Source organism: Mercenaria mercenaria, chromosome 8, assembly GCF_021730395.1.
Source record: "Mercenaria mercenaria strain notata chromosome 8, MADL_Memer_1, whole genome shotgun sequence".
In the NCBI taxonomy this organism is placed as follows: domain Eukaryota; kingdom Metazoa; phylum Mollusca; class Bivalvia; order Venerida; family Veneridae; genus Mercenaria; species Mercenaria mercenaria.
In genome coordinates this window covers 31,812,407-31,835,419 of record NC_069368.1, presented here as the reverse complement: position 1 = coordinate 31,835,419, position 23,013 = coordinate 31,812,407, and the positions used below count along the sequence as shown (strand labels likewise).

At 34.2% G+C, this 23,013-nt stretch overlaps 1 protein-coding gene across 1 annotated transcript; it reads right to left on the bottom strand.

Annotated features, from left to right (window-relative positions):
• Positions 1 to 6,010: 6,010 nt before the first annotated feature.
• On the bottom strand, positions 6,011 to 17,463 carry LOC123566645 (apoptosis regulator BAX-like). The gene is made up of 5 exons (XM_053549681.1): positions 17,273 to 17,463; positions 16,693 to 17,091; positions 15,731 to 15,848; positions 11,498 to 11,740; positions 6,011 to 10,616 (listed from the first exon to the last, which is right to left on the bottom strand). Exons 2-5 carry the CDS (start codon positions 17,016 to 17,018, stop codon positions 10,512 to 10,514), a joined length of 792 nt encoding a protein of 263 aa, XP_053405656.1. The 5' UTR covers positions 17,019 to 17,091; positions 17,273 to 17,463; the 3' UTR covers positions 6,011 to 10,511.
• Positions 17,464 to 23,013: the final 5,550 nt, after the last annotated feature.

Genomic DNA, 23,013 nt, shown 5'->3' with positions numbered 1-23,013 from the left:
ATATAATGTGAACACCTGTAGCGGGCAGGCGGTTGGTCGACGTCCAAAAGTATGTCTGCTCTCTAATTGGAACAATTTTCATCCTGTCTTCACCAAACTTGCTGACTATGTTTGTGGGCATAATATCTTGGCCAAGTTTGATAACCAGTCAGATCGCCCCAGGCACTCTTGGATTATGGCCTTTGAATTACTGGAAATACTGCGGATTTAACCTTGTCCATTCACATGTAGTTTTGATCCGATTGTCAGTTTCATCCCACATGGAACCTCACTAATACCTTGATTCCTTATTACTCTGTTTTTGGGTTAACAAGGCATACAACATCAACATTATTACCATTATGATACGTAACTGAATATTTAGACAAGCGTGTTTTGTGACAGTCTGGCACTCTTGTTGAGAATGTACTGACAGAGTGGTCTATTTAATACCCACTTAATGGAGAAGTGAGTGAATTTACAGTGGCTGAAAACTGTTGGTAAATTTTGGAAGGTACGGTATGTAGGGCACCTTCTTGTATGTTGTAATACAGGGCATAACTCTATGTAGTAAAAGGATTGCAGGAAATGAATTATGCCTCCCTGTAAGTTTGAAGATATTGTATTGATTTTGTCCATTTCACAGAGTCCAGTCAGTCCTGTATGTCTGTGATAAACATTTGTTCAGACTACCAGTATTCTAAAGCTTGTGGTTGGATTTCCACCAAACTTTGTAGAAATGTGCAATGCCATTTTCATATTTTCGGCATTGCACTTTTGCATGATTTTGCTGGAGTTGTGGTCTTTAAAAGATTATTTTTGAACAGTTTGTCTGAGCAACTTCGGTTCTACATGTAGGATTTGAATAAAACATCTTAGGAATGGGCAGTATCAAGCTTTGTTGAACATTTTTCTGTTGATTGAATGTTGTCAGTGTTATAGGCTTTTGAAATATCAAAGATTCTGAAGTAAATTTTGTAAATTGAGTACATGAAGGGCCATAATTCCAACAAAATGTATATCAAAGTTATAGTTCTTGCCCTGCATACTAACCTATTAATAATAAGCTTAGTGTGCAAAGCTTCAAAGCTATTGCTTTTATGGTATTCAAGTAAAATGGGCCTAAACAAAGAAGTTAACCAATAAATTCCACTTTTCTAAAATGTGAGGGTAATGGTTCTTGGCCAACTTACTCAACTACTGATGATAAACAAGTCTACAAAGTTTCAAAACTATAGCTAATATATTAGTTAAGGAAAAAGCGGACCTAAATAAAAATTTTAACCAAGAAATTCAAATTTTCTATGTACAGAAAGGGCTATAATTATGACTAATACAAGTGAGAGTTATGGTTCTTTGCCAAATAACCTAATGATTATTAACAAGTGTGCAAAGTTTCAAAGCTATAGCTCTTACAGTTTTTTTTTTAGAAAATATGGACCTATTAAAACAAAAATCTTAACCAAGGCTGACAATCAAGTGACAACAGTACCTAATAGTTATCGCATAGTGCGGCAATTTTCCTTTGATCTTTGCAGCATGTTATACATAGTAACACACATTATTACTACAAAACTGTGCTGATATCTTACAAAACTGTTGCGATATATATCAACACGGAAATCTCTATGGAGTTTCATAAGAAAAAAAGTGTTCCGATATATATCAGCACAGTAAAACTGTTCCGATATATATCGGAACACATTTTCTCTATTGAGGTCCTATCAAGGGAGTATAATTTTTTCCTTTCAAAGAAAAGATGATTTTAGCTCCAATTTACAGTTCACAGAGAAAGAATTGTCACAAACACCTACATTTATAAAGTAAAAGAATAAATAAACTAGAATATTTCAAAAACTTGATAGTTATTGCCAAATTCAGAAATACATGAAATATATGAAATTCTGAGATTTCTCAAATGTTTCTTTTTCTTTGATTTTTTTTTACAAACAAAACAACAAGTTTTACAATATGTCTGGGCAATGAAATGCAAAGATTTAAAACCAGTGCAGAAATTTGTTGGGTACTTTTATCTGGGGAACACATTTTCTAAAATAGAAGTTTTAGTGTTTCAGTCAGCGAGGCGCAGAAAGGGAATCAAAATAGTAAAAATAATAATAAACAAATTTAAATGAAAATAATATATAAATTTTAATGATAAACTATGCGATAAAACAGTTATAATATGTAATGCTCGTGTGTTACCAGGATATATCAGAGCTAGGGGTACATCTCGTTAATTTTCTCTTCACATATCTGTCTCGGCCTACCGGCCTCGACGATATGTGCAGAGAAAAATACCCTCGATGTACCCCTAGCTCTGATATATCCTGGTAACACACTCTCACACATACTATAACTATTACATATTTTTAAAAAATCGGACATGCTAAAAATGGCTAGCACTGTACATACAATGGGGGTGGTATAATGCTGGTACAATCTAGGGAGCGAGAATGTCCAATACGCGACTTAATCCTGCTCAGTAGTCTTGCTGAATACTTTTTAACAAATTTACTTCCTTGAAATCCAGATTTAGTTGTGATGGCTCCTACTGAAATGAATTTGAAGAACAAGGAAGAAGGAAGTTACTTCTGTTTAGTTTAGAACAGTTGCCAACCTACTGAACCATGAAGACAAACCATGCAGCATATACGACTTACTTTTGCATGCTATAGCTTAAACTATCTGGAAAACCAGATTTAGAAATGACTCATGCCTATGTTAAAGTCTTACTTAATTCACACACATCAGGCTAGCAACGAAGAAAAAAGGGGTATTCTCAGTTGGGAAGGTAAACAAACTACTGGAATGTGACAAATCGTTAACAATACCCTGGTATTCTGGCTAAGAAATTTTGGACTTGTGTAATGACTTGAAAAATAGATTAGTAGCAACAACTTGCATGTTGTATTTATAGTTAACCTTTCATTTTGGGTGGGTTTTCGAAGAAAAATCCGGCTTGTAGATTAGATCTGTCTGGGCGGATGGATGGAATAATGAGTCTCATGTTAACCTTTTTGTTCATTCATTTTTCTCAACAACTATTTATCCAAACTTCAAGAAACTGTCAGAATAATCCCGTATTACCCTAGTTGGTCCAAAGTGAGAATGGGGTCACTGGGTGAAAGGTCAAGGTCACAGACCTGAACATTGCAAATGGTTTCCACTCAATATCTGGACAAATATTTCACCTAGGACCTTGAAACTTCATAAGTGTGTTGGTCTTGGTGTGTACATGACCTCTATAGATTTCGGGTGTTCTTTCATTTTTCTCAACAACTACTTACCCAAACTTTAAGAAACTTGGTCAGAGTGATGATCCCCTATAACCCTCATTGGTCAAAGTGAGAATGGGGTCAGAGGTCAAGGTCACAGTGACCTGAACACTGAAAATGGTTTCTGCTCAATATCTGGACAAGTATTTCACCTAGGACCTTGAAACTTCATAAGTGTGTTGGTCTTGGTGTGTACATGACCTCTATAGATTTCGGGTTAACTTGTCAGAGGTCAAGGTCACAATGAGTCTCATGTTAACCTTTTTGTTCATTCATTTTTCTCAACAACTACTTATCCAAACTTCAAAAACTTGGTCAGAATGATCCCCTATTACCCTCATTGATCCAAAGTGAGAATGGGGTCACTGGATCAAAGGTCAAGGTCACAGGGCCTAGAACACTGAAAATGGTTACCACTCAATATCTGGAAAAGTATTTCACCTAGGACCTTGAAACTTCATTGGTATGTTGGTCTTGATGTGTACATGATCCCTATTGATTTTGAGGTCACAGGGTCAAAGCTCAAGGTTACAATGAGTCTCATGTTAACCTTTTTGTTCTTTCATTTTTCTCAACAACTACTTACCCAAACTTTAAGAAACTTGGTCAGAGTGATGATCCCCTATAACCCTCATTGGTCAAAGTGAGAATGGGGTCAGAGGTCAAGGTCACAGTGACCTGAACACTGAAAATGGTTTCTGCTCAATATCTGGACAAGTATTTCACCTAGGACCTTGAAACTTTATAGCTATGTTGATCTTGATGTGTACATGACACCCATTGATTTCGAGTTCTCTGGGTCAGAGGTCAAGGTCACAATGAGTCTCATGTTAACCTTTTTATTCATTCATTTTTCTCAACAACTACTTATTCAAACTTCAAAAAACTTGGTCAAAATGATCCCCTTTTACTACCCTCTTTGGTCCAAAGTGGTAATGGGGTCACTGGTTCAAAGGTCACAGGGACCTGAACATTGCAAATGGTTTCTGCTCAATATCTGGACTATACCGCCTTGGTAGCCTAGTGGTAGAGCTTCCGCTTCGAGTGCGGGAGGTCGTGGCTTCGATCCCTGGCCGCGTTATACCAAAAACGTAAAAAATGGTACTAGTAGCTTCCTCGCTTGGCGCTCAGCATTAAGAGGGTAGTGCTAGGACTGGTCAGACCAGTGTCAGTATAATGTGACTGGGTGGGGTATCATGTCACGTGTCTACGGCGTGATATTCCAGTGAGGCAGCATTATAAAGTTGGGCATTGTGCTCACTGCTACAAGTAGACACCATCGTTTATATGACTTAAAAAATGTTGAAAAAGATGATAAACCAGAACACACACACACACACTCAATATTTGGACAAGTATTTCACCTAGGACCTTGAAACTTCATAGCTATGTTGGTCTTGATGTGTACATGAAACCCATTGATGTTGGGGTCATTTGGTCAAAGGTCAGGGTCACAGGGATCTAAACATTAAAAATTGTTTCCGGTCAATATCTGGACAAGTATTTCACCTAACTTCATATGTATGTTAGTCTTCATGTGTACATGATCCCTATTGATTTCAGGGTCAAAGGTCAAGGTCACAGGAATATAAACATTGAAAATGGTGTTTTTCTTACTTTGATTTTTTACACTAATTTATTTCTTTTAATTTCATTTTCTGCATGTCCATTTCTTTTTTCCTCTTTTCCTTCAGTAGTGTTTATTAATTTGGGGGTTATTTATTGAATGCCTTTATTAGAACTTTTAACTCATTATCACCTAATTCGGAAAACCCGACCGAATCGCTGTCAGGCGTTAGCTGCCTGTTTAACCAATCACATGACAAAAATTTCAAAATTTTCCAATATTTATCTTTGGAGAGTTTACTACCTGAACAAATCTATGAAGCCCGTTTCTACGAGCCTGACCTGCATTGTGTTGTTTTGGGTTTAATGGTGGGCAGTTAACCTAACCAGTGTTCCTCGATTCCGTACCAGTACAAACCTGTTCTTTGCAAGTTATTTGCAAATTTTCCCACATGAATCGGAGGTGGAGGACGAATTATTTCAGGCACAATGTCATTTATCAAATTGTCATGGAAAACATGTGCTTCACCTAGGGATCAAAACTTACAACCCCACAATAGTATATCTGTGCTCTCCCTATTTAGTAAAGTGGGCTGGCTGGAGCCACATTAACCCTTACCATGCTGGACACAATTGATTCTACCTTTGCGACCAGTGTAGATCATGATCAGCCTGCACATCTGTGCAGTCTGATCATGATCTGCACTGTTCGCTGTTCAGTCAGTATCTTTTTGGTAAGCACCCCTTTTAACAGTTAGTGGTACTGTCCAAATTGTAAGATGAACAAGTTCATTATAGAAATTTAGCATGGTAAGGGTTAAAGAAGTTATAAGTGAAAACGCAAAGTTGGATAGTAGCTACAATTCCTTCCTTTTTGTTTCCCAAAGTAGTGGACCAGTATTGACACTCGATAATTTCCTTATGAATATGTATTTGTGTTCTGCAATTTGGCATTCTTCAAATGGAAATGTGGTTAAAAGTAGATATGGCTGTCCATAAAAAACCTGGATGAAATCACATTTGCATTATAAGTAACTTGCAGACAGTGTCATTACAGGATGCAGATAGGACTACAGATTAAGCCTCTATCTTATACTTGAATTGCACATGAGAAACTAACAGCTATATCTATCTTCTCACCTTGGCATGGTAAACATGTCCTTGGCATTAAATCATGACAATGCACATTGTATTTCAATTTCTTTATTTATTTTGAAATTCATTGAACATTTCAAATAACTAATAGAACACAATAACATGACAGAAGATGACTACATAACGTGGGCTTAGTGCAAAACTATTGTAACTGTATATAAATAAAGAACAAGATATAATAGTTTTGCACTAAACCTATTAACAGAACTCTTTAGAAGAGTGCAATATACACAAGAGGAGCACATGCAAATTAAATAACGAGCACATTATGCAAATTAGATGGAGCACATTATGCAAATTATGTATTTTTTGCACTTTTATAAGAACTCCTTTTAAATGGCACAATTCTAATCTAGACTATGAAAAGAACATGTAAACACTAGTACACATAAGTTAAGGAATATTTAGGGACAAAACCTTCACTGAGCTCTAGTCTGTCCATGAGCATAGTTTGTTTAGAGATCAAATTGGAATATTGCATATCAGTTTTGCCATATTTTGTTCTAACATTTCTAAAATGACTAATCAGGGTACCAGTATGCTAGGTACACTAAAACAGAACAGCATTGTTTTTATTTATTCAATAATTTTTCAGTAACCACATGTTTATTTTAGAGCAAAATCTCTCTCTTGTTTCAAATAAATTTTTACATGCATAAACAAGAATTTACGACATCACATATTTTCCAAAAGGTTACCTACTTGCATACATCATTGAAAATGTTGTCCAGTAACTAAACAGAAATTTAGTGTCTGAGCCACTACATTTCATTAGGCAAAAACCTGTTTTAGCAGCAAACATGTATATAATGTTGACTTTATTGTAGTTTCTCCCATAGATTATTTTTCTTTATTAGTAAAACTTAAATATTCTATCTATATTAGTAAAACTGTAATATTTTATTAGGCTAAATCATTTTTTTAAATATATTCCTCTGCTATACCCATTTTTAGTAGCAAACATTCAATATTTTACTCTGCTAAGTATTTTTTTTAGCAGCAAACATGTAATGGCATCAGTTCATACAGGTTTTAATGGTTACAGAATCGACAATGTGGTATGCAAGTTTTTCAAGTTATATGTAATGATCAATTTTAGTACTAACTGTACCATCAAAGACATTTAGTTTTGATCTTTGTATATAATCTTACTTGACACAAAATCAAGTATAGTGCAACCTCTGTAAAGCAACACCCTTTGAGAGATACAAATACTGACGGTTATGTAGAGATTGTTGTTATTGACAGGTAAATTTGATAGTATATTTCAGCTTAGGGAAATTTTGATGTGTTGTTATAGAGAGGTTTTTGCTTAAGAGAGGACCACTCTGGAGAGGTTGCATTGTACAAATGACACATTTTATGTATACCAAATGTGTTATCTACAGGTTGTGATATTGATGACATATTATGGCATCTGTATATAGCCTAATGTACAAATTACTGTTTGATCAAACAGTTTTCCATAACAAGATGTACAAATTACTGTTTGATCAAATAGTTTTCCATAACTAGGTATTTCTTTGATTTCTCTTTGAATAAATGACAATAATATTAGTATTGGTACTTTTTTAAAGTACTCAAAGGTAGGTAATAGGAACTTTATAATTTTTCAAAATAATATTAGTTTTAAAGTTCCTCTCAAAAACTATTCTGATATTAATGGATTGTTACAAAATTTCAGGATATGGTAAAAAACAATTTGTTCTGATCATGCCTGACTTTTACTCTAGGAAAATATATTTTTGGCCATAAAATTAGCAATATTACAAATACCTTAATTTAAAAAAAAAATGCTCCTGCCATCCTTGGCAACCTTTAGAATGTTGAAGAATTTATATTTAGATCTTGCAAAATAATGCCTCAATTCATGAAAAACCTTGTTACAGAATACTAGGTGGATCAAACAGTAAGTGCACTAATACAATGCTTTTCAAATTTCTGACTTGTCACACAAAAAAAAAATGAAAATACAAAATAATACTATTCATAAGTATGCTAAAAAATTATAATAAAAGAAAATGCCAGTGTGTAATGAAAATGAAAGTTTTTAAAAAATGATGTATATACAATGACTAGTGTTCTTTGAGTGTGATTCACAAAAAACATATTGCATCAGTTATTAAATTACTCTGTTCCAAAGATCAAAGGAAATGATGTTCTGTGAATAATTATTTCATATTAAAAATGAGGTTTGCTAGCCTTGATTTTTGTGGATAAACAAAACAACCGAAGTTTATTAAAATCAGTTCCCCATACAAATTAAAGTTCTATAGTATGTACTTTTATTAATTGTATGGATAACATTTTTTTTACAAGTACAGACCATGTAAAAAAAATTCAGAAGTATTTGATATGAAAAAATGCTGCATGGAAGTGATTGTCCCTTTTTGAATTAAGCACATTAATTAATATAATTTGGTTTATAAGACTACGTAAGCTGTGAAATCATTTATATTCGTGGGGAGGCTTATTTCCCTTGACTTCACGGTTGCCTCAATGCAGGAAGATAAAATCCTAATGAATAAATAAAAGCTTCCAAAAATTGAAATTCACAAATTCATACCCCCACAATAGTGCTTTTAAGCCTGAATCATGAAATTTAATGCCCACAAAATTAGATGATTTCACAGTTAGCCTTAAATACATAAATTGATACATATAAAAAGTTATCTCAGTTAAGTCTCGAATAAATTGAAGGTCTGGGTCTAAGGTTATAAAGCTGAATTTGGAGACCAGTCTAGTTAATCCTGCATCCGATTGGTTGATTTTAAGCTCAGTCTTGTAACTGACCAATGGCAAAGCTGCTTTCTGAGACTGGTCTTCAAACTTGTGTTTTATAACTCTGGAACCAGGTAATAAAGCAGTCTACACAGTATAACCTGTGCAAAGTAACACCCCTGAAAAAAATTTGTTTGTTGTACAGAGGTTATTGCTCTGGAGAGGTAAATTCATTATGAAACTGGTCCCATTAAAAAATTTACTGTCGAATGATATCATCACTTTTTAAACATATGTACACAGTAATCATACATGTGATCTTACATGACAAAAACACAACTTGCCATTTTCAAATGGAAGCCACGCATAATTTGAATGTTGCTTTAAGTAAAAATTAAAGTTTAATCCAAAATTTGCGTAACCATGATTCTGGTTTTCACAAATGTAGGTAATGGTAATGAAATGTCAACTCCATGAAAATTATAATTCAATTTAAATATGTCTGATATGCTTACATAAGTTTCTTGAAATCCTGTAATGTTATACTGAAATTATTGCACATAATTAAAGTTGTAAAAAACACAAGTACACTCAATATCATGATCACATACAAAATCTGACACATGCACCTTTGGTGCCGGGCAGACCTTTTTCAAAAACAAAGAAAAAGAACACAACATTAAGTCACTGAGATTAAAACAAAATCAAAATAGGTGCCTATCACAAAATAAACTCTAGGGGGTAATTTTTACCCTGGGTCAATTGGTGCATGTCAAGTAATTACACTAGCTGTACAATGTATAATATAAACATGCCTTGGAGAATCTTATTACAAAACATGTACATTCAAAACTCTACTTACTCAAACTCCTTTCTATTCAAAGACATTTTACCCTGGATCTTTTTATTTTGAACTTTTTAAAAATGTTTGGTGTCCTAATCATCGAACATAATAAAAAGAACTCTACAAGAACAAAACAGCTAGTATGTCACCGAGATCAAAATAAATATGTGCTTATCACAAAGTAAACTCTAGGGGTGATATTTCCCCCATGGTTAGCTGGTGCAATGTGCTGGAATTATACTAGCATGTTCAAACATTTCTTGGAATATTTCATTATATCATGCATTCAAACTTGTTCCCCTCAGGCTGTGTTTACCTGGAACCTTCTAGCCCCTGAAACAAAGACTGCAATCCTGATTCAGTCCTACTTTCAAGACTTTTTCACAACATTCAATAAAATTTCAAAAGACCATAACTTCTCAACCTGGCATGGCACATTCATATCTTGACAATATGTGCAAGTTTATTATACAGTACAGTGATACAATTCCATAAATTTGGTCCAAAAATACCTTGTAAATTGTAGATATTACCTGATTACAATAGACAAGGCAGCAACTATAAGCATCGCCCTCTCTTTCTGATTTTTTAATATCATATTATTAAATGTACTTTTTTAAAGAAAATTTTCCTCAAATGATAATTGGTATGTAATGAAACTGTCTTCTTTTCACAATTTTGTCATGAGTCTACAATCTTTAAGCAAGACTGCAACTTTGTGCAACGTGTTTGTGTACATTGTTTTCTGTAGGACTAGGGAGGATAAGCCCGACTGTTACACACTTGGCTAGCTATTCTGGCGGAGTAGTCCCTCTTAGATCAATCTTGCTTTGGTAAATTACCTAATACTTTTAGTACATGTATTTAAAGCTTTCTTCACAGATTGTTTCAAATGTACATAATCTTGTTTCAGCACAAGCATTCATTCATTCCAAGTCAATCATTTTCTTCACATTCCCTCACCAGCATCAACTCTTGATAAACTTCTTGTAACCATAGTAACATATCATACCAACTCCAAATACTAAAACAGCACGTCCAACAAACACCATCGTGGAATTGAACACTGCGCCCTGAAAAACAGAAATGTACAGTATTTATAAATCCCAAATAAACACCATGTACACAATGTCAGATGATGAACAACATTCCTGGTCAAATATCTTTTTGAGTTTAATATGAAATGCATGTGAAACAAACTTTTATGCCCTTTATGCATATTTTTGACTTCAAATACTTTTTCGAGATATTTGCCACACAAACTTTTAAGCCCTTTTACAAAACTCCAGCCTGGCTCAATGAAATTCACATGCTGAATAAAGACCTAAATGTTTCAGATACATGTTTCTCTTTATAGACCCTTTATGCATACTTTGACTAAGTCAACAGACAAAACTCCAGCCTGGCATAATGAAATTCCAAACAAAACCCGGGGTCCGCAACTTTACATGCTGAGTAACAATCGTACAACGTTTCACAACTCTACTTTTGAGATATGCAAGATACAAACTTAATGGTCTTTTAGTTTAGATTGTCAAGGGCCATTACTCTAGTTTTATATGTGAAATCCCCAAGAAAAACACAGGTGCACAACTTCACATGCTGAATAAGAATGCTATTGTATAATGACTCTAGGTCAAATACTTTTTGAGATATGAACAATTCAGGAATTCGGGCTGGACAAGCAAATGGACAAGGGTAGATCTATTAGCACTACTAAAACAATTTTTGTGTGTGTGTGGGGTGGGGGGGGGGGGAGTGCAGCAATAGCACTCTGGCCAAAGGGCTTTCAAATTTAAACTTATTGGTCAAATAATGCTACTAGGAAAATGTTTTTCTCTCTGTTTGTTGCACTTTTACCTAATAGTATGTTTCGGAAATTATGATATTCTTATGACCAATATCTTAAAAATAAAAGAATAAGTTAAAGATACGTCATTTCACATTGACTTACCCAACCTCCATTAGCTTGAACCCATGAACACACACTTTCTGCGATAAATTCAAATGACCATTGGATAAACTGTTGACACAGCTGAACACTTGTCTGCGCCTTTCTCTTCAGCGTTTCTATGGCAACGTCAGAGCAGAAGAAGAAAAGTACAATAATTCTCTCCTTTGTTATTCCATTCTTCAACAACTCGGACAGCAAGTCTCTGAACTGATTCTTTGTGACCCCTGAACTGTTCTGTGTAATCTGAAAAATAGAATAAACTTCAAGTTGAAAAAAAAATTATTTCCATAATTATAATATTATGATCTTTTTGACATCATTATATAATCTTCCTGAAACGTATATGCTTTATGGAGATCTCATTTATCAGGTTGATGTATCCGAAAGTCACTACGTAATGTGACAATTAATTCTCTAGGCACAGCCAGAACATCATGGTTTTGGCAAATATCACTATGTATTCCAAGATTACAAATTTTCCATATTAAATCAAAAAGAAAATTTTATTTATGTTCAGAATGGTATCTAAATGACTAAACCACGCAATATACAAAATAAAATACTGTAAAAGCAGGAATTTTCGCGAGGGTATAATTTTCGCTATATTTGCGAGGCCCTAAAGGTACATCTCACAAAAAAAATCCTTGCGTAAATATTCACTATTACCATGATTACTATATATAATTCAAATTCAAGTATGATTATATCATCATACCATTTTTACAATTTCGCGAATATTAAACCGGACGACCCGATGATACTCAAAATTTCAAATTCACAAAATTTCAACTCCACGAAAATATGTGCTTTGACAGTATTACTAATGATTTTACAGTATTGCAGAAGGAATGAAACTCTTCCCTTCAACTATGCTACTGATAAAAACTACTTAGATCTCCGTATCTGTCTGTAGGATTTGAGTCGCACTCAAATACTATAGACATTTTTATATCTAAAAAGGATATGATACATTTTTTGTAAGTTTTTGTAGCTGCTTTTTCACATTTTAAGTATAGTCATAAGATACATTAATCTACTTGTTACTTCCTATACCCTGAAAATGTTACACCTTGAAAAATGTAACTTATACAGTAACCTGAAATATTATTGGTTTATTATTTTAACAAACAGAATACACTAAATAATCTCCATTTTTATCAAATACAGTAATATTTTATTCATAACTTCACATGACTGCTACTAGGGAAACCCAATTATCATATACACTTATCTCGCTTTTATATTCTTTACATAACATAAAAGTCATTCAAACATCCACTTAGTACAAGTGATTAAGCCGAAGTACAAGTAGTTAACCACAAATACAAGTTATTAACCACAAGTACTAGTGATATTAAGCCGCAAGTACAAGAGATAAATAAACAAAAGGATATGACACACTATTTCATTCTTAAGGGACTGTAACCTCCAGAAAGGATTACAATATCAAACTTTTCAAAAGAAGGAAAAAATGATAACAGAGTATCAAAACAAATCTTAAATCACTATCATGTTAATGATCATATTACAGGAATCAATATCAAGCCAGATCAACATACACCAAAATTAACAATATTAAGTAACTATTACTCAATTTGTATTATCAAATATAAAGCTTACTTCACCTTTCAATAAACTATTGTTAAACCCACTTGTCTAATCTTTAATGATTAATAACTGTGATAAGGTATATAAATAAGTTTTCTTTGTTTTGTAAATAATACTGGCCCATAAATAAAATTTCTACAATTCAATTTAAAACATGATGAAAATGATGATTATAAAAATAGATAAATTAATTACTAATGATGTTTCCAACATCAATGGCATATTTTACTATTATTGTATACAAAAGAATAATATTTCAATCTTCTTTCTTTTTGCTTCTGTCATTAATCATTTTTCTTTTTCATACTGTTTACAGTAGTATCTATATATTACTTTGGTATACCCGTACAGTAACTGTTGTTCAATGGTATACCTGTATATTTATTCAATATATTCTATTATTATCCAAAAATCCTATGTACTAATAAGCTTTGATAATGTGGCAGTTGAGTCCAATAAGTCCAGGGGTGTTCAAAGATAATCTGTCACAGATCTATTGTAAAGCAGTCGTTGGATTTACCTGTATTGGAAAATAAACAGTGTTGATTGTATTGGGGTCAACTGCCACATTATCAAAATTTATTAGTACTATTCATTATATTTTGTGGTAAAAATATATTTCTAAGTCATTTAAACAAGTCACATATTAATCATAATGAGATAAAAAGTAAATCTGGTTGCAGGGACCCCAACTTTATAATGATTCAAACAGACTAAAAGAACAGGTAATTTGTATGTAATGTTGCTTGAAAGAAATATATCAATTAGTTACAAATATTATATTATATTCAAAATTTTAATTCCTCAAAAAGAAGCTTAAGGTCTTGACACAAGTATTAATTAACTGTTTTTTGTTATTGTTTTTTAAAGATATCAAATATTAGTCATTGCTGCAGAGCCATGCATACAATCAAATTCATTTTAACTTTTTGTTTTTCTCATTTTACTTCAAGAAAAACTCTGCTTGTATCACACCATCTTTATTAGGCTGACAAAGCACGGGATAAAATTATTTCTCACTAAGGAACGTTTTCAAAAGATTTAATGAATATTCTAATGAATCATTTCATTAAGTTGACAAATCAAAGTTTTCCAATTATTCAATTACTCGGGGAAACTCTATGACAAGAGTCAAGTCATTAACCAGATCATTATCAAATAGCGGCACCCATTAATTCTATTAGCTGCATCCACATCAGCATATTTCAACGACTTCTCATTTACTCGGAATTCAAAAAATGCCGTCAACCAATAATAAGCAACATCTGCTAGTCAAAAGTGTTATTGGCTAATTTGAAGGGAGCAGATTTTTTAAATCAATATTTTGGCCCATCACAACTGCTGTTACTGGGCATGGAATGTAAGCCACTGAATATTTGATCAATAAATTCTCTAATACTGATATCAGCAACAAGAAAATGTCTTTTGAAATTCTATTTCTGTCAAACTCATATATGATGCACGCAGAATGAATAAACAATATTGCGTTGTTTTAATAAAGTTACCAGATTTTACGCAACGTTCATTTGGTGTTATTTGAAAGCAGAAGTCAGGAACCTATGTTTAACTTACTAATTACTAACACATTTTTAAGCTAAAAAAAGGAAGGGGAACTTCTTAATGAAAATTACTCGATTCACTTAATCCATGCTTCTGTCAAAAATAAAAACAGAAAAAAAATAAAGAAAATATACATTATGATTGTTAATTTTATTTACTTACGGTGGATGTAACCCTGTATTTTTCAAAGCACTGCGATTCAGCCAATAAAAAAGATAGTGTTCTTATTACAGAGCTTTAATTTTAATGCTGGACTGATTAAAAAAACAACAAAAAACATTGAATCTCGAGCAAGTTTTCATAATCATTGATAATGGGAGCCTGTTGGTGGACATTTTTCAGTAAAGCAAAAATTCTACATGTAGGTATTAATGAAGCTTTTCATCATCTGCAAATTTATCTCTTAATTTTTCTATCTTAAGGTCAAATAAAATCTATAGGTGTGAGTGCTTATCATTGAAATGTGTGCCACCTAAAATTTCAAGCTGATTATGACATCATCTGGAATTATTTTACATTAAAATTTTCACCATTTATTCTTATCATATCTAATCTTTAGAAAGATAATACTGTCAACTCATTAGTGGTTTTGTGTAATAATTTGTATACCAGATCCCAGATTTATTTAAGGTTATCTGGATAGTGGGATGCCATACCTTTATTGGTTTATCAAACATGTACAACTATCTTAAAGAAACTGAAAAGTAATAGGACCGAGTCTGACTGACTTACGAGTGCATTTGAAAATATCTTGAAAGCTTACAACAAAGTGGCATCCTTTTCTTACAACAATACATATGAAAGAGATATCAGCCGCGCTGTGAGAAAACCAACATAGTGCATTTACATCCAGCATTGATACAGACCAGCCTGCACATCCGTGCAGTCTGGTCAGGATCCATGCTGTTCGCTTTCAAAGCCTATTGCAATTAGCGAAACCGTTAGCGAACAGCCAGGATCCTGACTAGACTGCACGGATGCGCAAGCTGGTCTGGATCCATGCTGGTTGCAAATGCACTATGTTGGTTTTCTCATGGCATGGCTCATATTATATTATATATTTACCTCAGCTGCTTGTCTTCGAACCTTTTTCCTTTCTTTACTCCTCTGGAAGTCATCTGCACATCTTCGTAGGTCCTGGCCTACCTTTGCCCAGGCCGGATTAGCATACCCCTGTGGTGTACTGAAAATCCCAGTAAATATTTATTTTAAATATTACACAGTTATAAATATGTTATTATGAAAAAATACATCAAATAACTTGTATAATAGGTGTGAGGTCTGAATTAGTCGGGCCCTTAGCTACCCTTATAATGTAGCAGCATCATGTGTCTGAGGTACCTGTTAAGTCAATAAGAATATTCGAGGCATGGGAATTGGCAACACAACAGGCCCTACAAAAACAAAAAAAACATACGACTTCTTCAACCAGGGAAAAGTTCAGACCACCAGCAACAAGTGATTCAAAATTGGCAATCCTTACCACTTAACCACAGATTTTAAATGTAGGTTCCAGAAATAAATCACCAAAATAATGATGTGGCACTGAAACATTGGGACAAGATTCCACTTTGGAAACTATGAGACAGTGTGTCAATGTACACATTCACTCTCCACCTGTAGGTTAAATAACAACATTTTGGAGAGTTTGATAACTTAGTGACAAAATTACTCTTGGCAACCAGAATCTTTTCCTATCTGATTGTGTCTGTACCCAGACTAAAGTTTCTAAGTCACTAAACCTGTATTACTTGTTCAGTGTTGATCTATATGGATCCTGAGTGGCTTACACAACTAAAATTGACAAATCATCAACCCAACTGGTTCAAAATAATTGCACCACTGTTCATCCATATCACCATATTTTTAATTAACTGCCAGTAGCAAAACATACTTATTTTCACCAAAATATATTTACTGTACAGATATAATTTAACTGACAGACAGGCAACTATTACACCTAAGACCTGTCTATATTTCTCCCAAATTTGTTCTAATATTTTAAAATAAAATATAATTTGATTTACCAAAGATGATCTATTTCTTCTCTAATTTCTTCAGGGGTTTCCAAATCCTCCTCTCTGTTGATTTCATCATAAATAAACTGACCAAACAACACTTTTCCTTCTTCACGAGTTTCCTCAGCACTGACTTTCGGAGCAGTCAAAATATTATCGAAAAATGGATTTCTATGGTTGTCATTTGGCATGTCCAACCTTGTAAGGTGCTCGGATATTCGTCTGAGACGTGTACGTCTATTCTCTCGTGGCACATAGCCTACTGGATAATCCCTCTCAGATGGGGCAACAGCAGCCATTATCCCATGATATAAAATGTTTTTATTACTGAACATCAAGAGTTTCTTATCACACAAAATGTCCTATTTCCAACTAATTCTTTTTGTATAAATCTACAGCACTGATAACCTACAATAGATGTAACTGTATTTCAGTTATTTCCTCAACAATTTTTCTTTTTCTGGAACACGTACTGTAGTACATTTACAAATAAAGAGTACAATATATACTGTTTACATGAGTCAGAAACAATCGCTGTCAATCAAGTTTACAGCTGATCAAATAAATGAATAACACCAGCTAAACACACCTGTAGTAGATCTACACAGTGTCACCGAAATTGACTGAATTGAAGGACACACTATCTCCACCGATTTATACTGCTGTCTGTATATATATATATATATATCGTAACAATTTTTCTGGCGCTTAAAATAAACAAAAAACTAGTAAAATGTCTAATTCCGCTATGTCACATGTATCTTTGTTTGGAAGATTCCTGAACAGTGCGCATGCGTCAACAAACTTCCCCCCTAACGCGAAATTACGTCAGGTAGCAACAGTATAAAAATAGATCAACGGAAAACCCAAATTGACCCGGCTGACCTGAATTTATTGGGTCTAAAACCATTATTGATATCACACTGAAAGATAAACCTAAAGCGCCGTTACATAAATGCATGTCATCTCAAACAACTCTACTTATAGTGAGATTAGCGTCGCAATTAAGATAAACTAAAATTAAGTCTTGATCATGTGACAAAATAAGTATGGGATTTTTAGGGGATTTTTACCTGTGGCATATGGCCGAGGCTTTTACTGAAACTTTGACACACTAAAGCTACGCTATAGATATCTCGTTTTATCTCAGCTGGAATGAACTGATAGCTCTATATATACCACATTTTAAGAAATGAATACAAGTTATCTGTTTTCTTTTCAGTGTAATATCCAAAATAGAAACAGTGGAAACTCCACAGGTCGCTCAACACAACAAAAACGAAAATGTTGCAGGCTCGGTTTGATTGAGCCTGTTCATGGACGGTAGTTAAAATGCATGCTACCGTCCACGCCCTCTAGCCCCAGGTTGAGCAGAACTCAACATTTACACATGCTAAAAGTACAAAAAAACAATTTAGAGACATCCGCAGATGTGTTCATACGGCGGTGCACATGGAACCTTCAATGCTACACTAGCGTGTAATTCCATGAAAAGCGGCGTATGGTCCCCTGTTAAAATAATGCGTTTGCCCTAAACAAGAAAACAATGAGCAGAACTAAACAAACTGGAATTTAGAAAGGGGATCTGAGGTTATGGAGCCTGCATATCACAGGAACTGCAAAAAGACAGAATTAAAAAGCAGGCACCATATCCAAGGGGTGATTAAACAATACCCAAAGCTATGAAAGCGGGAGTATTGGAACCACCCAGGCCGAAATGTTCATGCTGAGAAATTAAACAGTACCAGTAACATGACATAAAAGTCGTGCTGAACGATCTGAGAAGATCGAAATATAACAGCCCTGAATGAATGTACGGGGAGACTTTTTACGGCCGCCACACGGCACAAACAACGCTGCTGTGATAATAAAATAGAAAAAGTGGAAACTCCACAGGTCGCTCAACACAACAGAAACGAAAATGTTGCAATCTCTTCAGTGAACACCAGACATCCCAACTCTCCCGATCCGATCGGGTTCCTCCCGATTCTGGTTGTAAAACCCGATCACCCCGATCAGAAGTCTCAATCTCCCGATAAAAAAAAAAACAACAACAAAACAACATAAACAACAACAAAAAAAACACACCAAAATTATGAAATAATCCACTTCTTTGCACCTATCTGATACTGTATCACTACTGACGAGTCTGTAAACAACAGCTTTCAGATATTTTCGCACCTTATTCTACCCGTGCTGATTATTGTTTATTACACGGTTTAACAAAGCCAGGTGTTGATTAATGTGTCACAGTTGAAATTAAATCCAGACATTAGATATCTAATTAAATTCAATCAAATTTAGATTAGAAATTATACTGGCTTTACCTTTTTTTGTAACTTTTTGAAATCGAAAGTAGATGGTCGCCGAGTCAACCTGCTAGGTTTTAAAAAAACATTTCTCTTAAATTATTTTGATAAGAGGAAATGTCATAGTAAATTTTAATATCACTTACTATCAAATGCTGTTAAACTGTCTTTGCATCATAACAATTTGTCAACACATCCTTTTAACTGGAGATTAAGGCAAATCTACGAAAGTGTAACAATACCCGGACATTCAATTTTGGATAACAGAATTTTGATCAATAAAAGTATTTGAGCCAGGGGTTTTAAATACTGGTTGACAGGGATGAGAATCAAACAGTAAATTTTCTATTGCTTGAACTTTTATTCTTTTAGCTATACACATTTTGTTTTTACAGTTCTAACAGCTGTACTGTTTGTCATGTAAAATTCACCTGGGGAAGTGCAGGTTTAATTCTCAGTGGTGTTTTGAATTTAGACATAGTGCTTAAAGTGCCATAACTATTTAATTTTGCACAGAAGGCTTCATGTATTATTGTTCCAAAACATTAAAAATGCATGAATAATAAGATACAGACAAGTGAATTTTTTTAAGACTAGTGATTTTATAAGGGCAAATAAGTTTATATTATCATTAGATTTGTTAAAAGCTTCGTTATCATGAACATACCGGTAATTACCGCGGTATAAAATCTCCCACTTGAACACCTCAATCTCCCACTTTGAAAAGCAAAAACTCCCACTTGGCATTCAGAAAAAGTTGGGATGTCTGGAACACCAGATGCAATATATTCAGGAGTATCAAAACCACCATTGAAAATGTGAAGATGCGGAGTTACAAGTGAAAGATTTTACGATTTTACATACAAAACAAAGTAATTTTCTTTTCATTTCATGTAATTTGAATGGTTTTAGCCCAATTATATCCATTTTACCCGCGCAAGGTCACGTGAATTGTGACATGACTTCCGCGGCCGCACTTTGGTCAAAGTTTTTATGCTCTTTATCTTTGTTATTACTTGATGGATTTGCTTCAAACTTAAAATAGTTGTTCCTCATCACCACCCACATCATACGGCACAAGTGTCATAACTTTGGTACCAATATTTCATGAATTATTCCCCTTTTTACTTAGATTTTCATGTTGTAGTTTTGGTGCACTTTCACTTTATCTCAGTTATCACTAAATGCATGGATTTGATTTTTTACAGTTGAACCACATCAACATCCACATCATATGACACAAGGTCAATAACTCTTGCGCCAATATTTTTTTAATTATCCCCCTCCTTGCTTAAAATTTCAGGTTAAAGTTTTGATGCACTTTCACTTTATCTCTGTTATTACCAAATGGATTTGATTCAAACTTAGAATAGTTGTGCTACATCATCGCCCACGTCATATGATACAAGGGTCGTAACTCTTGCACCAATATTTCTTGATATATGTCCCCTTTTTACTTAGAATTTCAGGTTAATTTTGATGCACTTTCACTCTATCTTTGTCATTACTTAATGAATTGGATTAAATCTTAAATTAGTTTTTCCAGATCCTCATCCTCATCATATGGCTCAATATCAGTTTACTTTTGATTCTTTTTATGGTTTGATAATGCTGGCACCAGTATGTTTCAAGTTATGCCCTCTTTTTACTAATAGAATTTCCGGTTAAAGTTGCTATGCACTTTTGCTGTATCTCCAGTATTACTAAACAGATTTGATTCAAACTTAAAATAATTGTTTCGAATTAAAAGCTGCATGATATGACACATGGAGCATTATTTTTGCAGATGTTTTCCATGAATAATGTTCCTGTTATACTTTTTTGTTGGGTTTAACGTCGCACCGACACAATTATAGGTCATATGGCGACTTTCCAGCTTTTGATGGTGGAGGAAGACCCCAGGTGCCCCTCCGTGCATTATTTCATCACGAGTGGGCACCTGGGTAGAATCACCGACCTTCCGGAAGCCAGCTGAATATAATGTTTTGAGACTTAAGCTATCGTCCAATATCTTCATCCACATTTGAGTCATTAAACACTACAGTGACAGCTGCATCTTCCTCAGATGTACCCAATTTCACTATCCAGCATTATAGTCAAGAGCGCTGTCTCCTGAGAAGCTCTTATTAGATATACTTCTCTCTATTTGTAACATTATGACACATACCAAAATTCATAACAAGAAGGATGATTTTTATTTTAGTTGTTCTGATTTGTCTTCTGACCTGTTTTGTCTGGCCCTTAAGGGTGTTTTTATTGATGGTCTGTGTTCTGCAAAGGTATTGAGTACATGCGTTTTTTTTTGTCCTTAAGTTTTGCGTTTTATTTAAATTTACAAGCGCATTTTTGTGTTTTATATGCCATGCTTTTTGTTGCCATTGCGTGTGTTAGGGATTCACCTGGTGGGGGTTACTTTTATTTACACTGTTCCAGTGACTTTGGACAAAGAAGTATAAAATACACAGAATGGCAACTGGCTGTAATCTCGCGTGAGCTCGTGTCAGAGCGTGATTCGGCGTTATCTTACTAAAAACAAACATCGGCGGGCATGGAGTTACAATTTGTACCTTTAAAACTACATTTAAAATACATGTTAGCTTCTAAAACAAAATTAGTTTAATGTGAAATGGTCTTAAGACACGAAGTACACGTTTTTTTTTGCCATCGAAAGAAGCGTGGTCATACGGTGATAATTATTTTACCGATGAATAATTGTTTTCGCATACAAAATGGTGCGTGGAGAAAGCGCCACTTCCGGTAAACGAGATCTCGTTTTTTTGTCACGGGAGGTTGGCGAGATTTGCTCTATATGCCTTTCAAGTTGCCAATCTATTTATTTTTATAGCTCTTTGCTTTGGATAAGTGCCAGGTTAGGTGCGCATCAAAAACTAGTGAAGCTCCTCAGCCGGGTTTTGGCCACTGACCATTCCAGTGTGTGTGTGTGTGTGTGTGTGCGTGCGTGCGTGCGTGCGTGTGTGTGTACGTGTGTGTGAGTCGTGTGCACATCCACATTGTTGGAGTTGCAATTTGGGGAGGCTGCGTTTTTAGAACGTGGCATTCTCTGTTGGCTATTTGTCCTTTTTAGGTTCCTGGCAAACTGGACAGAAAATGGGCCATTTATGGCAAAAGTAAAGAGAAACGGTCAACATTATATCACAACAGCTATTTTGAAAATTGACACAGAGACATGCATTACTGACAATGCTATAAAACCTTGAAAAATGCTTTTATCAAGCTGAAACTTGTTATATGCCTGTTTCTCGTCGATTCGAGCTTTCTCATCGATTCGAGCCCTTGTGTTTTAGTAAAATTCATGTTCATAGAGCATGTTTTTCTATCAGAAACTTGTGTCATTTACATTTTAAAATTCCTTGGAAAATATTAGTCATGAAACCACTGAAAAAAATGAGTAAATACCTGTTTTAATATTTTTGCATAAAAAATTGCTGATTTCAAAAGAAAATTACATAGTGGGTAATATTGTGAGCCCAAATTTCAAATTAAAAGCGTCCTGAGCATATTGTACTGTTGTAACGAGTGAACAAGAAGTCAATCTTGATAGAAATTTGCTTTATGGAAATAGAATATGCAAACATTAACACTTAATGACCTTCCAAACAAAGGGCTCGAATCGATGAGAAAGTTTTAAAATGATGTGGAGTTTGACCTCCTTCAGTCTTGTGCAAAAAAATACATATAAAAGATGATAAAATTGTAATTCTTATTGCCCATTGTTAAATGCAAATATTTTTTAAACAAAAAACAAAAATTATTTAAGTGAACAGGTTTACAAAAATATGCACAACCCTAAAAGATTTAAGAGGCTCGAATCAAGGAGAAAGCAGCATACAGTAGTGATATATGTGAACTACTGGTATTTTGTAGATAAAATTGAGGCTATTGCAGGAAACCATTTTTATAGGACTTTACTAAAGTACCAGGTCACAGTAGTGTGACGTTTGATGTCAGTAGTATCATAATTAATGAGGCAAAGATTTGTTCTCTGCAATTGGTCTAGCTA